The 16,680-nt window shown below is 42.0% G+C and overlaps 1 protein-coding gene across 2 annotated transcripts; it reads right to left on the bottom strand.

Moving 5' to 3' along the window:
* Positions 1-19: 19 nt before the first annotated feature.
* On the bottom strand, positions 20-15,368 carry RAC1 (Rac family small GTPase 1). Of its 2 annotated transcripts, XM_074841292.1 has the most exons (7): positions 15,124-15,368; positions 8,256-8,327; positions 6,824-6,941; positions 4,406-4,462; positions 2,696-2,758; positions 1,797-1,956; positions 20-1,634 (listed from the first exon to the last, which is right to left on the bottom strand). In XM_074841292.1, the coding sequence occupies exons 1-7, from the start codon at positions 15,156-15,158 to the stop codon at positions 1,504-1,506; spliced, it is 636 nt and encodes a 211-aa protein (XP_074697393.1). In that variant the 5' UTR covers positions 15,159-15,368; the 3' UTR covers positions 20-1,503. The 2 variants fall into 2 exon arrangements, with proteins under 2 accessions (XP_074697393.1, XP_074697394.1); XM_074841293.1 differs by lacking the exon at positions 4,406-4,462 and having other exon boundaries at positions 15,124-15,367.
* Between the last annotated feature and the right edge of the window lie 1,312 nt (positions 15,369-16,680).

Here is a 16,680-nt window from a genome sequence, read left to right as displayed (position 1 = left end):
ACTCAAACATTACCACACATGTGATTCAAGGATTTATTAAGTCATACATGCAAAACATACTGCTAATTGCATTAGCAAAAGATCAATGTAAAAACTTCACAATTTTGCAACTTTTATTTTTAAATTTTGCTTTAGTGGTTGAAAGGGTGTAGTTCAACATTGTATTCCTGCCAGTTTAGAATGTACAGAACATTAGCACTAATTTACAGAACCTCACAGACCCAAGTCACCATTACTCAATCTATGCTGCACATGTACATGGAGTGACATAAAGAACACTTGTCTGCATTAGTCATGTTACAGTGGTGGGGAGAGCAGCAGTGACAGTTGAGAAGGTTCATAGTTTATAGAGGTTTAAAATATAAAAATTACTAAAATGTGTAAAGCTGCTTCACATGATTTTTACACCTAGTTAATGGACTAAAAGCTCCTCAGAAAGCATAACTTACTGGGTCAGAAAAAACAGGAAAATAAGGAGGATATGCTTGAACATTCTACTCTACCAAAAAAGAAAAAAGGCAAATTTTATAATCAGAAAGGTTTTAAAATACAAGTTATATTGCTCAGTAAGAAAAGATTCTACAAGAAAAAGCATTTACTACACAACTTGTGGGAATGACTGGTTCAGAATTGTACCTAAATGAATGCCCTACCTGAAATCCAACGGGATTTACCTGTGAACACCAACCTCTTCACTACTGCACCTCTGGGAAAACAGTCTCTGATTTTAACCTGCACTAGAAGTCAATTCAGTTTCAGCTACCCTGGCAGTGTAGTGCAAGTCATCTGTACAGTGTCAAAATACTGTCTGGCACCAGCATCTGATCCAACCCAATCTTCCATCTCTCCATCACAATACAATGCTGTCAAAAGGACTAGATACACTTCAGTAAGAATAGTTATTTATTTATTTTTTTAAATCACAGCAGCAAGAACTAGATTGCAACCAAGCCCTTACCAATGATAAAGCATTTTACACTGTGACTTGAGGGTGTCAGTCATTGTCAAAGATTTAGGATCGATATACAACACTATGCAATGACTGGGTTGAGAAAACATTTAATAATAAAACACATTAGAGTGCAGTGTTTTGCTAATTATACGGTACTGTTACTTACTGTGAAAAACTAGAAAGTGTTTTTGCATTTCCTACCAGAAATTAGAGTCATCTTCAAGAAGAATCTTTAAAAAACAGTTTAGTGCTTAGTGTTCATAGCACAACAATGCAACTTAGTTCAGCAGATAGTTTGGCAACACTTAATTGAGCAAGAACAGGATTTTAAAAATAAGGCTTTACATAGGTTTGTCTTCTCAGGAGTTTGCTTTTAGAAGAATGCAAGTTAACTTTCATACTTTAAACAAATGAAACCATGAAATTGTTGATTGGTTCAAGACTTTATGGAAGAGAACTAATTTATAACAGAAAAACTTGGCATTGAATGTGAATGCTCCATTGTTCTGAGCAAAGCACAGGGTTTGGAGTGGGGTGGGGGAGGGTGACGTTTACAGCAGCAGACATTTTCTCTTCCTCTTCTTTACAGGAGGGGGGCACAGAACTGCTCGGATAGCTTCATCAAACACTGTCTTGAGGCCTCGCTGTGTAAGTGCTGAGCATTCTAGGTATTTCACTGCACCTGTGGAGAGCAAAAAGGCAGTTACAAAGTTTTCCACAATGGGAGCAGTGCTGCTTCTAGCTGCCTCCACCACAGAAGCCAGGCATTTCCTTTAATTAAGGTACAACATCCTCCACAACCAAAATTTAGATCAAGCCAACAGTAACCCCATTGCCGTCATACCAATCTCTTTTGCCATGGCAAGGCCCTGTGGGTAGGTGATGGGAGTCAGCTTCTTCTCCTTCAGTTTTTCAATAGTGTCCTTATCATCCCGGAGATCGAGTTTGGTGCCCACTAAAATGATGGGGGTGTTGGGGCAGTGGTGCCGCACCTCAGGATACCACTGCAAAAAACAGCACAGGTTGTGTGGGGGGACGGATTTCCACAAAGGCTCTCAAACGTTACGACTAAAAGGCTGGTGACCCTTTCAAGAGTCAAGGAGTAAAGGGGAGAGCACAAGGCCCCATTAAGGCAGTATTAGAAAAGAGCTTACAGCTGGCTTCATTAAAAATATTTTGCAACAGGTATTTCCATAGACTTAAAAAATGTACCCTGTTAAGGGCTGTACTTTCTCCACACACCAGAAAACCCCTGATCTGCATTTCCCTCACCCATGAGACCACCTCTTACTCGCGAGGTCTCCACAGTGCCGTACACTCAGTTGTCCGACGGCATGACAGACTGCAACAGCAGCACAGCACGTGCTCAACCCCTGGCTGGTGCTAGAAGCAAGTATCAACCTAATTTTTACACGCATTTGTGCTTTAGTATTTTTCTTTAAATTGCATTAAAAGGGAAGTTCCTGTTTGTGATTTTACCACCTTGTTGGCTGAAAACTACTGTTACCACATCAATGTATCAAGGAATGATTCATACTTAAAGTATTTGATGTGCCCTGAACTTTCATGACTTAAAAGTTAAGCAAATGGATTTCTGCCTTTTCAAACTACATTTCGCATTGCCTGCCAAAACCAAAATTTAAAAAAAATAACTAAAAATCACTTAATATTTTCCAGACACTTGCTATAAAGTGAACACTATGCTGAACCCTTAGAAACAAAGTGATACCAGCTTGTACTTACCTTAGCACGGACATTTTCAAAGGAAGCGGGACTCACAAGGGAAAAGCAGATTAAGAAGACATCCTGCAAAACAAGTGGATAGAAGTTAGCCCAGCAGAGCAACCTTCACAAAATCTCCTCACCCTGAAAAGGCCAGTGTCACAGCACCTCTATCGCACTTGCAAAAGGCAAGGTCAAGGATACAGCTGCACACGACCATTAGCAGTAGCTCTCCCAGAGGGAAATCCCTTCCCAGGCAGCTACAAGCAGACACAAAGGGTGGGGGGAACCAACAACAAATAGACTGTAATCAAGTTTAAAATCAGCTATTGCAGTAGCCAGCAACTAAAATGCTAATACCACTGCACTGCAAGCTTTTTTCCTCAAAATGTCATCTCCCTCACTGACGTTCAAAAAAAACCCCAAAACCACCAAAACCTAACACTGCAGATCCTTGACAAACCCAGGAAGCAGCAACAAGTTGTTAGACTGGCCTCTAACCTGAGGCTGGATACTCTTTGCAGACCTTTAAGTGATCTAAGCCCCAAAAGATGTGCAACTCATCACCATAGGGTGTTGCAAAGTGTTACCATTGGCCCCAGTTTTTAAAATACGAATATAGCACTAATATACTACTCTAAATTAGTCTTAAATGGCAAAGTACTCAGTATGGAATTAAAAAAAAAAAAACATAAAATGATAGTTTTCACAATTATTACTTCCATGCCCAAATCAGAAGAATCTTGTAGAACTGTCAATTCTACTGAATGTCAGTATGCAAAGACTTCAGAATATAACCAAATTAGAATTGAGAAGGGTATTAAAAACCACAAAGCTCCTTCTCTTTCTAAATAAGAAGGAAGCAGAGAGAAAAGTGGGTGTTTTCAGGGATCTTACACATCTCACTTTTCAGTTGAAGGCAGAAGATAGATTGTAAGTAAATGCAGGTAAAAACATTTTAGAGCACATGTTTACACTAACTGCTGTACAGTCAAAAACCTGTGAGCTTCATACATGACACTGTAGTCTACAAGCATTCAGAATCGTTTTCTCCATCTAAGCTGAGGAAGATTGTAATCTTGTTGTATGACCCAAAACTCAATAAGCATCTCTCAAACAAGCCCAATATCCCCCAACCTACCTCTGCATCCGTACTTATTCCAGTATCAAATGTGGTACAGAATCAGGCATTTCAGAATGTTAGTTGATTGTGCTGCATTTCAAGGCATTTTGTTAGGTCAGCATCTGACATCTGCACTGCTAAGCACTTGCAACCCAGTTGTTCATGCATCACCCCAACAAGTTTCCGTAGCAGTGTCCCAGAAGAAGAAAGAAACAACATCAAATCATGTGATACTATGGCCACTACTTCTGTTTTCCAATTCTGCAGGTTTGTGGTGACTGAAGTTCTGCACATTATGCAGACCCTCTCCTTTTCTAGCTCCAGAGATCAAAAAATTCAATGTAACCACGAGGAATTATTTGAAGATTTCAGGTGTCTTGCACACTACCAATCTTTGTAAGTAAGAAGAAAAACTATTTGCGAAAGGTTTAGTCTTAGCAACTCAGATTTGCTAACAAAAAGAGAGATTTGCTAACAGTTCTCAGATCTAGTAATTTGATAGTTCCAAGAAAAGTAGCTGTTTAAAAAATAGGGGCCAATTTATCACTATCATAAGCAAGACAAGATGACAGAACTTGGAACTGAAGTTTATTTAAAGTTTTACATACGGCAATAGGTTGATCTGTCAGACTGGAAGATAGATTCTTACCATTGGTTCCTCCAACCTAGTAACAGTAGGAGATAAAGTTACTTCTAAATGGATTTAAGGGAAAACGTTCTCTCAGTCAGCAGTGTGTGCTCACAAATATTCACAACATGGCTCTTCTTCTTGAGAGAGATGCTGCCCTGTAATTCAGCACAACCAACTACCTGCCTCCAGAACAGAGCACCAAACTTCCCCCTAAACCTCTCAATGTCTGTCTGCATTGTCAGAGGGAACTTGCAAGAGCAAACCCCTCATGGAAAGCATCCTCCCAGCTTTTCTTTTTGATTTGGTCTCCTGAGGAAATGAAGTTAACCACCTTTTCTGTCCCAACTTTGTCCTTCCCCCAATATTTTGAAATACCAGTAGATTTCAAATACATTCAGGAGAAGGTATTAAATTTCAGTATATAGAGAGAAATCTGAAAAATATAAAAATATGAATAAGGGAAAAACATATAAATTAATGCCTCCGCTATGGCAAAGTTCTTCCTGTGAAGTTAACAGCTGTCGAACTGCCGGGTGGCTAATCGAGATACACATATTGGCCAAGTAATCAGCAATACCTGCTTTCACCTTGCCCACAACCTAGTTCGGGTGCCCATATAGGGAAAGAGAGGGCCACCAGAACATGTGAGGGGCAAGTTTTAAATAGCATAGCAAAGGAAGGGGGAGGCTGAATACAGATAAAAAAAAAAGTCTGGCTTCATCAGCTCCACTGTTCTCTTCCTCTGTGCTTTTTGTTAGTTTTGTGGGGTTTTCTCCCTAAGTGATGTTGAAGCTTACATACTGTGTAAGTGTAAAAATCTGGACTGCTTCGTAAATCCAAGACTTACCACCCTGTTTCATTTTCTGCTGTAAAACACAATCCAAGTAACTGAAAGTACTTCAAACCTTTACTTAACAGTTATACATGCTTGTACAGAAGAGATTTTTTCCCAAAAGTACGCTCAGATTGACATGGAATTCTTTTGCAGTCTATCAAAAAGCCACAGTTATTTTAGCAGGCTGAAGACATGCACATGCATTCTGTCCCTTTGTCACAGGGAAGAACAATCTTCTGCCTTACAACTCTGCCTTCTCACACTGTTGAGAAGTCTTTCAACATACCTCCTTCTATCCTGAGATACTTTTTTGAAAATATTTTCACGATGTTAAGCAAAGCTTAAGTTCTAAGTATCCTATAAATATCTAAGTATTAGAAACAAACAGCTTTCCACTGTCTCTCTTCCTAGGAAAGGCAGATATTTCCGCCATTTCTACTAGAGTTGCCTACAACTGGCAAGTTCATATCCATCGTGGGTATCGTAACTGATGGAAAAGCCTAATTGTAAGAGTTAGTGAGCAGTGAATTAAGGAAAATTGTGAATTAAGTCAGTTTACTAAAAAAGCACCAGAGTTCATTAAGTAAGATTCACATTATTCAAGGGAGCAGTTATGCTGTAGAATAACTGGAACAATTTTGCATTTTACATTATTAGCATTGACTATATATTTGACAGTTAACAACAACAGTAATCAATGCCAAAAAACCCTGTAAATTACCACCTTTCTCTACCTATAGCACAGCTCCACCAGATAAAAGTAACTGCTCTGAAGAGATTAGAAAGCCAGCCTCTACAAAGATTAACTGTAGCTGAAGTCACACTGGAAAGAAGAGAGCAGATTACTTCAGCATTTTCCTTAGACAAGGAAAGATGCAGCATGCCGACAGGACTTAACCAATTGCAAGCATGGAAGACAGAAGCACGTTTGTATTGATGTTATAGCACAAACTACAGTAAATAATAAAATAACCACAGGCTTAAGTACATTCGAAAGTTCTGATGCAGCCTCTGTCAATACCAATAATATCTTCATTCAGTGCTGCCTCTTTCACATTTAGAACATCTTCAGAGACTAAACAATATCAAGTGCTTAGCAGTGACAGTGTCAGGTTGCAGCCAAACAGCAGGCCTGAAAACAAAAACAAACCCTGCTTTTGGCAGGCATGCTAAACTTAAAATCAATGGACTAGCTGATGGGACTGTTCACAGAGGGTTTTTTTTGGTTTGTTTTGGGGTTTTTGTTTGTTTGTTTCTTGTTTTAAATCAAGCATTCCAGTTGTTTCTGAGGCTGCAGCTACACAAAAGCCAACATGTATCAGTGCATGCGAATACACAAGCATGCAAATTTTAACATTTGTGCAACTGTACACACATCAAGGATTATAACATTACAACTACAGCATGTAAGATGAAGGAAGGTAGCTTGCAACAAGTCACTGTTACTAATAAATACAACTCCACGTGTGACAACATTGGCCTTATGTTCAGAAAGAAAAAACCTTTATGTTAGACAAAGCTGTGCAGATTTTTTTTCTAGTTTCACACTGTAGTTCTTACTGTTTGCGGATAGGAGAGTGGACGTAGTCTGTCATAGTCCTCTTGACCAGCTGTATCCCACAAACCCAGATTGACCGGTTTTCCATCGACCATTACATTAGCAGAGTAGTTGTCAAAACTGAAAAATAAAGAGTTAACTGCATTAGCTTGCAGTGAAATGGGGCACCCAAGGTCTTTTTCCTAGAGAGTCCTGACTGGGAACACTACAAAGGGAAACATTTTTACTGTATCCTTCTGCTCCCCAGAAACCCTAAAGTTGTTCTTTAAATACTGAGCCTGGCATGGGGTAGTGGAAAGAAAAAATATGCACAACAGACTTGGTCCAGTCTGAATAGAAGTCATCTTTTTCATTGCTCTTCCAAAGGAAGTGTTCATCTCAGTAAGTACAGAAAAGCAGGTGATGCACTTAGCAAGCCCTTTCCAGTCTTAGTGGGACATCCAGCAAGTTAGTTTCATTTTGTAAGATTCAGAACAGGAGATTTGAGCAACAACCAACGAATCCTTAATGACAACAGTAGGTAAGCAAAACTTATTAATCCTGCTAATCAAAAACCTCTCCAATAAAATATCAAAATTAATAACGAGGGGCCAGTAGAGGTGTGATTTTTACCTCATCACTACTATAGTTGCAAAGGTTTTAATGACTTGTGAAGGCTAAACTAGGTTGACTGGAACACAAGCACACGGTGATGTAAAAATGAGAGTTTAAGACCGAAAAAAGGAAATGGGAGTAATTAAGACAAGGTCTTGGAAGGGTAAAGTCACCTGTACATCTCACTAGAATATATTTTGTTATCTGAAAAACTCATCAATACTTAGAGAGCAAGATAGCCAGATAGAGACATCCAAAAAGAGCAAAGAAGCTGCTCTGTATAAACACCTCCCCCCAACAGGCCATCAAAAAGAGAACTCCACTAATACCGATACTGACAAATCCTTACACACAGGAAAATGGGAAGCACCAAAATAAATTAATCCCCACAATCATGCCTGAAGCTAGAGCCATGGCTGGCTTAGCACAGGATTGGCAGGAGCACAAAAAGTGGAAGGAACAAAAAAAAAAATCTCTAGTCATATAAACCAACTATTTCTGACCATGATACGATATTTTACAAGCTGTTCAGCCTTGGGACTGCTTATTATGAATGATATCAAAGATAGAAATAACACATTATTTTAAAAGAACAACATCTGATAAATGTTAGTATATAATAAGCTAGGCCTAGAGGTCAGAGAGGCTAAACTGATGGAGCATGAACAGGCACAGGTACAACTAAGCCCAAAGTGCTTCTTCTCCTGACACCTAGATACTCAAGTTACACTTTTAAGATGAAAGTGAGGGTGCTTGCAGCCAATTCAAATAAGGAATCTGGAATGGCAGTAAGCACAGAGAAGTTGACATAAGAGTTTTTAGGATTTTATAAGTACTTACACAGTGGGTATATATTCTCCAGGAAATGCATTGGTTGTGTAACTGATGAGTAGGCATGTTTTACCTACAGCACTGTAAAAAGACAAAGTGCACATGTAAAAAACATTCATCTTGAATAATGATAAATAGTATTCCTTTTAGGGAAAAAGGCTGATTATATCCAGTCATCTAAGGAACAATTGAGTGTCAGTAGTCACTACTGTGCAGGAAGAGAGCTAATAGACTGTAACCTTGAAATTACTGGCAATGAACACACACCTAATACAAGCATCCATTTTTGAAGCGTAAATTAACAGATTTTGATAATCTTTAGACAAAAAAACCCACAAGTATTAATAAGACTACTAATATCTGCTAGTCACTTGACTGAATACTCAAGACCACCTTACTCCAGCTCTCTGAAATTAAAAAAGTCCTGAAGAGTATTTCCAGATACCCTTTACACAATTCCAAAACTGTTACCTTTTCCAGAAAATGGTATACTTCCACATAAGTTTGAAAAACCTTGAGAAGTACAATTTCTCAACACATCGTTACTTTTGAGTATTTGAGGAAAATACACAAATTATAATCCTCACAATATTTATTGCTATTGCAAAATGACTCCCCGCATGCATTCATCAACTATTCAAACATCTCATAAACTGATTTATAGATAAATTACATTCCAGTATTGGAGAACTTGGAACACCAGACCTTTCCCCACATATCTAATTCTGAACAGCCTCACATGGGGGCAAGACAAGGTTCTGCTCCAGGTTTCTTTCAAAACTGGCAGCCAGCTCCTTCTCTTTCCACCCTCCCTGCCACATCTTATCTAGAGTCAAACATTAGATTACCACCACCATTGAATTTTTGTTACAGTTTCAATTAAAGGGTTGTAAAACTTGAAACTGGACCCTATTTCTTTTTTAAAATAGACTCTGCAAAGGTGTTTTGACACTGCAGACTGGTTCTCACGGTGACTTCTCACTTGAGAAGTGCAAGAGATTCCAGGGGTGAGTGTACAACCAGTTCCTCAAAAGCAATAACGCCCAGACTTACAGTCTTCCCGATCACTTTTCTCAAACAAACTCCCATGCAAGGAAAACTGCACTGTCTTGCAGATGTTTTATCACTACAACAATTTTCTCAAAGCAAATCAGCAGTAACTTTGAAGCCTTACTGTACTTACACATATAATCTGGCCATTTGTATTAGATTTGACTCATGAACCTCCTGAACTAAATCCTTCCACAAGCTGAAGGAACTCATTAAATTTTTAGTCTAGAACTACAGTTAATATTTAACAAAACACAAACCAAACCCAAGAACCAAATGGTGTTGCTAAAAATATCCTATTATCCTTTAGCTTCTGCAGAAGAAAAAAAAAACCAAACTCACAGGAACAAACTTTACTCAAGGGCTTACTAGCTCTCCAGCTGCAAACCTTGAGGCATTCATATCTGGATTTTACTATGTATCTTCCACTTAAATCATTGCATTTCTTCTGGTTTGTCAGCACATGGACTGTCCCCTCATTTACCAAAGACCATCTTCAAAACATTACTTAAAATGATTTAACACTGAGTATTAACCAACCAGCCTTACCTAGTGACTCGCAGGTTAAGTAAATTTGAGCTCTGTCACAACCATAAATTACCACCTCTGTTGTAGCTCAATCTGTAACAAGTCTCTCCATTAAACTTCAAGCAGTTCCATACTGCATTGGCTCAAGAAGTAGATAGCAGCATCTGACAACACTACCTTAAATGCCTGAGCTATGAAAGACTTGCTTCGGTGCGCAAAATTATCTAGGATTTTATCCTACATGTCCGATTTTTAATTATAATTTTATGTTTCTGAGCTGACACCTAGCATAACATCCCATCTGCTGCAACTCTCTCTGATCATACCATGCAGTTTTCCACACTACTTTTCACACCTGCTTCTAAGGAAACAAGATTCCAGCTCCTTGTACAGTCTGAGACTTTTTTTTTCTTTCACCATGCACTCCCTTTTACCCAGCTGTAACAACAACAAAAAAGGGGGCATTTAATTCTGTTCTTGACAAGTACAACCTCTGAACATCTTCCTGTAGTCAAAAGCTCAAAAGCAGGAGAGGTATTTACCCTTCAAAAACTTCTGTGGGAAAGAACTGGGCAGCAGTATGACAAGGCAGCTAGCTAATTTAACAGCTGTCAAAAGAGGAGATACCATCTTATCTCTTGCACTAGCACTCACTGACTCTGTAACAAGCCAGAACAAGGACTTAAGGAAAGCTCTTCACACAACTCGCTGTTTTAGCTGCTTGAGCTATCAGTCAGATCAGTTCGATCATATTGCTGACTTGCACTCACAACGCTATGAAGTGGGCTACGCTGGTCCAGCTTAAGAAGGCCAAATGTGAAAACCTCCAAAATACCAAGAGAAGCAAAAGCCAGTTTCTTTGGGAAATTTCTGGAGGTGCAGAGGCTACACGTTCTCACACTTCTAGAACCTGTTTCATCTTCCAGTAAGTTCATTATAGGTAATTTAAGCTTCTAACAAATTAATGTTGAACTCAACATTTTCAGCAGTGAATCAAGAACTTTTCTCTGCACCCAGGCTCCTTTGCTCACCTTGCACTGAAACTGGTGAGTCTGCTCTGGCTAATCAAAACAGTGCAGGAAGGAGGTGGTGAGAGATTTCATTCCAAGCTTAGAAGTGCCTGTAGTGTGTTTCTGCAACACCAATCAGCCAGAGTCATTTAAACAAGAAAAAACACGTTCAACAACTCTCTTTCAGAGTTGCTCCATCTAGGTTTCCTGCCTTTCTTGCCTGTTGGCTCACTGCCCTATGAATCAGATCGGTCACCAGTCTTAAAAATAAACACTAATGCCTACCTTTATAAATAAAGTACATTCTCCAAGTACTTTATCAACTTTTTTAGACTTCCAACTTCTGTATTAAAGCAACTCCCCTAAAGAGAATTCTGTTTGGCAAAATATAAATCCTTGTACATAAAGGCTGATACTAAGAAACTAAAATAACATCAAACCAAGATTAGTCATAACAAGATTTCTAGCAACTACTTAATCATAACTCTGTCCACCCACTATTACATAATGAAACTAGTAACATTTGACTGTAATTAAAAATATGGCCTACAGAAATTTGGCGTTTTAACCACTTAACAATAAGTGAAAGACTTAAAAAAAAAAAAAAGAGAGCACCAAATCCCTTATTGCTTCCTGGTGTCATCCAGGAATCAATGTATTTATATAACCACATAGGTATTAATTCCTGAAAACAAAACATGTCATCTCTTTCCTGCCATTATTTATGCTAACAAGTTTTATGGAGTTTCCCCACTGTGTTAGAGCTGCTTGGAGCCATGCTATGTGACATGCACTGAAAATGCTGTTGGAGGACCTGCACCAGCATTTCCTCCACTCTAAAGGCACCAGAGCTGTACAGAAGGCTTAGAGCCTCCTGCTCTCCCGCAACTAAAAACTAATTGTGAGAACTTAGTTCCCATTTGCAGCCATGGTAATGGAGGCCAGCTGAAGTGCTTGCTGGTTTAATTGCAGAAACACCGATATCTGCAAACAGGTGGCAGCCTTCATAAAAAGCTTTATGTAATTTATTTCTTTCTTTCTCTGATCGACATGAGCTACCTCCCTAACAGACATGATGCACAACAGCCCAGGTCTTCACTCAAACACTGAACAGTAGCTGAGATTTCTCTAGTACACCCCCAGATCAAAAGTTCAGTATTTTTGCCATAGTAGATGTAGTTACATACGGCTCTGCCAGATAAGCTGTTTTTACTCACTATGACACACCCTGTCCCAAATATGCTGTTCAGTACCTACAATACTACAACATTTTTAAACTTCAAAAGTTCGGTAACACAAGTTAGCACATTTCAAGTCACCGCACTCCCTACAGATTGCACTGGAGGGACCTGAGGTGTTCTGCATCTTCCACAAACGCTGCATTACAGCCAGTAAGAAGCCAACTACCTCACCCCACCCCCCTTCTCAACAAGCTATCAAATCAAATACAACATGGCTTTAGCAGCTAAGGCCTTAAATTAAGCAAAATTCCAAACAGGGACTCTTAATTCACTGTTCTTGTTCTTGCTGCATTTCTACAATTTAAAAGCGTCTACCAAAGAGCATGAAGTGTGACCATTTCTGTGGCATCTAGTCATCATTTCTCCAAAATGCAGAACTTCCCCTAACGTTACACCACATCACTGGAGATTTCATACCACTTAACAGCTGCCTTTTCAGAGTGAAAACAAAAGCTGCTAAAAATAACTTACACCAATGCTTTTTCTCAAGTGTCAATCAACAGCAATTCTTGCAGTTACTCAAGTGGAATGCTCTTCATCTGTCCTGCACATTCCTACTGCTCTGTATCATCAAGGAGTGAAAGCAACAGTTGCCATTTATTTTTCCCCAAACAATCCTCAGTGAAGAAAAAAATCAAGAGCAAAATATGATAGCACAACTAGCATACATGTAATTTTTTTCTAGTCAGATTAGTTGTCTAAACAGACACCAGTCCAAGCTCCAAGAACAAACATGAGTTATGTATGAGAAACAGCCTACTCATTTACAAATTTAAAAAAGTCACACAGGTACTTCTACAGCTTTGTTTATTTTGTTCCTAGCAGATCTTTGCAGAGGGTACATAAAACAATACCTAACTTTTGTATTACATAAGCAAATCTTTAACTTGCATTGTTTTATAGAAACACTAAAGCTTCAGCCTTATCCAAGGCAAACATTACACATTTCCTAGAATACCTGTAACACTTAAACTTTTGAAGAAGCAGCAGCAGCACAGACAAAACACAAATAGTTAAATATTTCTTAAAAACACCGCATGGAGAATGATACAAAGCTACCAAAACTGAGTAATAGTACCTGAATGAAGCCTTAAGAGAGATTTGTTTCTAACTAAGGAGAAAGGAAAACAAATTAAACAACTGCAATTTGTTCACACATAAGTACGAAACTCAGGTAGAGTCACACGACTTTCATTTCCAACAGAGAGGAATAACCATGTTCGGCAGTGGGATGGTTTACAAAGCAAATGATGAAAAAAACTGTTTTGTTGAATGAATTACTGAACATTATACAGTTTGTCTGTGGTGAGATCTCAAATCTAGTGGAGGAAGTAGACTGAACTTTTTTCCCCAGCCAAACATAATGCATCACATTTATTTACAGCATTGTCACAAACAATACAGTTCAGATGAATTAAAAAAATATATATATATATAATAGAAAGCAACTGGTTTGCTTTAAAAATCAATATAACTGAAAGAACAGTCCATAGTTATCCTATCTAGCTTCAAAGAATCACATTACTATGAAAAGTCTTCCTGTGTTAAGATACCACTTTCATGCTCATATTGCTCAAAATCATATACAGTAAGGCAAAACAAAGTTGTCACACTGAGTAAATTTATCTCTCAACCATAGTTAGCTGCCTTTTTAGGTATTCTACATCTTAAAAACCAAAGCAACATAAAACAACTCCACACAAATAACTTGAAGATTAAGCCACCATGTGAAATTACAGACAGCAGCAAGACCATTTAGCTACACTTCACTCCTGTCATCTACAGAAGTTTGCTGTGATACCAATTATGCTCAGCCTACACTGGGATTTTTGTTTCTCCTAAGGGAAAAAAACCTCTCAAACTGCATAAGACAAGTCTTGTTTTCCAGCCGGCCTGTGATGTTCCCCTGAGCTCTGACATCCAGTAAAAGAATGCCTCCGAGTTGATGGGAACAGTATCATGGAGAACATTCAAAAGTAGCAGACACACAAACTCTTTCCCCACCACAATTCCAGCATTCCTCACATTGAAACCCAACACCTAAACTTAAAGACTTTACTCGATGCTAAGAAGCATCCTCAAGTTGTTTCACTTGGAAGTAACACCACATTAGAGTGCTGTAGATGTAACAGTTCTTTACAAACAAGTATATTGTTAATTATTTGTACTTCAAGGGCTTTATCGGTTTCTTTTAAACAGGAACCTTGCAAGACTATGTATGCATGCAGGAAAACAGTCTCTGCTCACAAGCATTTGTGATCTGCTTAGAGTTCAGCACATTTCATTTCGTTTTACTGCGAGAATCAGATGTCAAAAGTCAAGCTATAAACAGTAATAAGTTTGTTAATTTCAAAAATATTTCAAATCAATATTAAATTTCTCATATCATTAAAAGCACTGTACTTTTTTTTTTTTTAATACACTTTGATTTCCTCAGTGCGCCCAGTGACACACGAAACGCCAGAAGCAAGCGCCAGCTCCAGGCTGAGCCGGGCGAAGCTGCCCGCCCCTGCCAGAGCTACCCCGCAGCGCACACCCGCCTGGGCCGGGCAGGCAGAGCCGCTTCTGCCAGCACCAGCAGGAACGATTCGGCCACCGCCAAGCACCCACCGCCCGAGCACCTTCCCGGCAGCCACCCAGGGCCCCGGAGACACCCACCGCTTACCGACACCCCCGCAGAACCCCGGCCCTCCCGCTCCCCAGGCAGCCACCATTTGCTCGCAGCAGCCAGCGCCTTGCCCCACGCTTCCCTCCCCTCCCCCGCCACCAGCAGGAAGCCGCGGCCGCCACCCACCCCCCCGCCGCCCCCCCGCCTCGGCGCCGACACCCCCGGCCCCGCCGAGCCCCCCGCACCCCTCAGGGGCGGCAGGGCCGCGCCCGGGCCCCGCGGCGGGGGGCCGCCCATAACTTGCGGCGGGGCCCGGGCGGCCCGCGCCGCTCCCCGCCCCACGGCGGGACACCCTTCCCCCTTTCCCCCCCGCCTCCTCCCCGGGGGCCGGCGGAGCTCCTCACGGCGAGGCCCCGACCGAGGGGTCCCCTCAGACTTACCCGTCGCCCACCACCACACACTTGATGGCCTGCATCGGGGCTGCGCCGCGGCGGGTCCTGCTGCTGAGAGGGGCGGGGAGGGCCGCGCAAGAAGGGAGCCGGCGGCGGTCTCCGCACCAGGTCGCGGCCGCCTCCGCCCTGTGCCTGGGAGCGGGGACGAGGCAGCGGCCACCACCCAAGGCGGGGAGAGGGAGGACTGCGGGGAAACAGGAAGCGGCCGCTCCACTCACATCCGGCCGGGCCTCGCTCGGCCCCCGCGGCCCCGCCCTCGGGCCCGCTCGGCGACACCCCCCGCCCTCACGGGGAGCCGCTTCGGGCCGGCGGCGCGCGGCGCCCAGCGGCCTTCGGGCTGTTTCGGCAGCGCTCGGGTTTCTCCGTGGCGCCGGGCGGGCCTCGGGCGCGATCGGCCGCGCTCGGCCCCGCTTCCCGCCGAGCCCGAGCGGCCGCCATGCTTGTGCTGCTAAGCCGGGCAGCGGGCGGCGGGTCCTCGCGCCGGCTCCCTCCGCCTCAGGGCCAGGCCAGGGGCTTCCGCTTTTGTTTTGTTTTGTTTTGTTTTTTTGTCTTTAATCATTCAGAGCCCTGCTGAAATGTGCTGTCATGCGCTGGCACTGGGGAGACAAGCACTCAGGCCGCAGGGGAGCAGTGGGGAGGCTGCGCGGCTGTCTGCAGCCAGCAGCTGGTCACGGACACGAGTCGGGGCATCGTCCCGCCCAGCCCCGTCCACCACCTCGCTGGAGGCCTGTGGACCTGGCAGCCACGCTGTCACGTCATGGCAAACCCCTCTCCAACAAAAACCTGTCTCTGACACCACTGTGGATCCTCTCTGCACTCCCGAGACAGTCTGACGCAGCCCTAGCACCCCTCCGCTATCAGAACATCGTGCATCAATCTAATCCTTAACATCTCGTGAAGCATGTTAATGTGAAATTATGTCTGTCCTACAGACTGAGCGGATGTAACCCCAGTTACCAGAGACAACCTGTGACGTTCCTGATGTGCCACCATGGGTAGGTTTCCATTTTCTCCAGGCAGCCACCCGCCATGGGACAGTCCCTCCGCCAGCACAGTGCGGAGCCATGACAGTTCCCTTCACCGATGGATCCTCACGCCGCCCTCCCTCCTCCTCCCGATGCGCTGTGACATGAATAAGCTCTGCTGGCAAGTCTTAAACTAGATCGGTGCATAATCACTCTTCACAAGATGGGATAGCCCAGGGACTGTCAGGCTACACAACGCCTTGGGTTTCTTTTTTCTCCCCAAGCAAAGCAGTTATTTTCAGGAAATAAGTAAAAGTCAAGCAGAGCAGGTCCAATGATCCCAGGAGTCTTCTAATTTCTACAATTAGTTCTCACCATAACTCTACTTGGCAGAGAAGCTTCTGGTTAGACTGATGCACGTGACCACTATTCCCTTTGTTTGCGTTGCCATTCACTCCAAGTACGGGGAAAGGGCCCATGCATGTGCTGCTTCAGCAAAGTGCTGATGAATTCACTGAAACTGATACAGTGTACCATCACGGGTGATCTTCTAGTGATTTGATCTCCTATTAGTTTCAGA

This window comes from Strix aluco, chromosome 15, assembly GCF_031877795.1.
Source record: "Strix aluco isolate bStrAlu1 chromosome 15, bStrAlu1.hap1, whole genome shotgun sequence".
In the NCBI taxonomy this organism is placed as follows: domain Eukaryota; kingdom Metazoa; phylum Chordata; class Aves; order Strigiformes; family Strigidae; genus Strix; species Strix aluco.
Note: the sequence above shows the minus strand (reverse complement) of the source record. Positions and strands in the feature narration are given on the sequence as shown.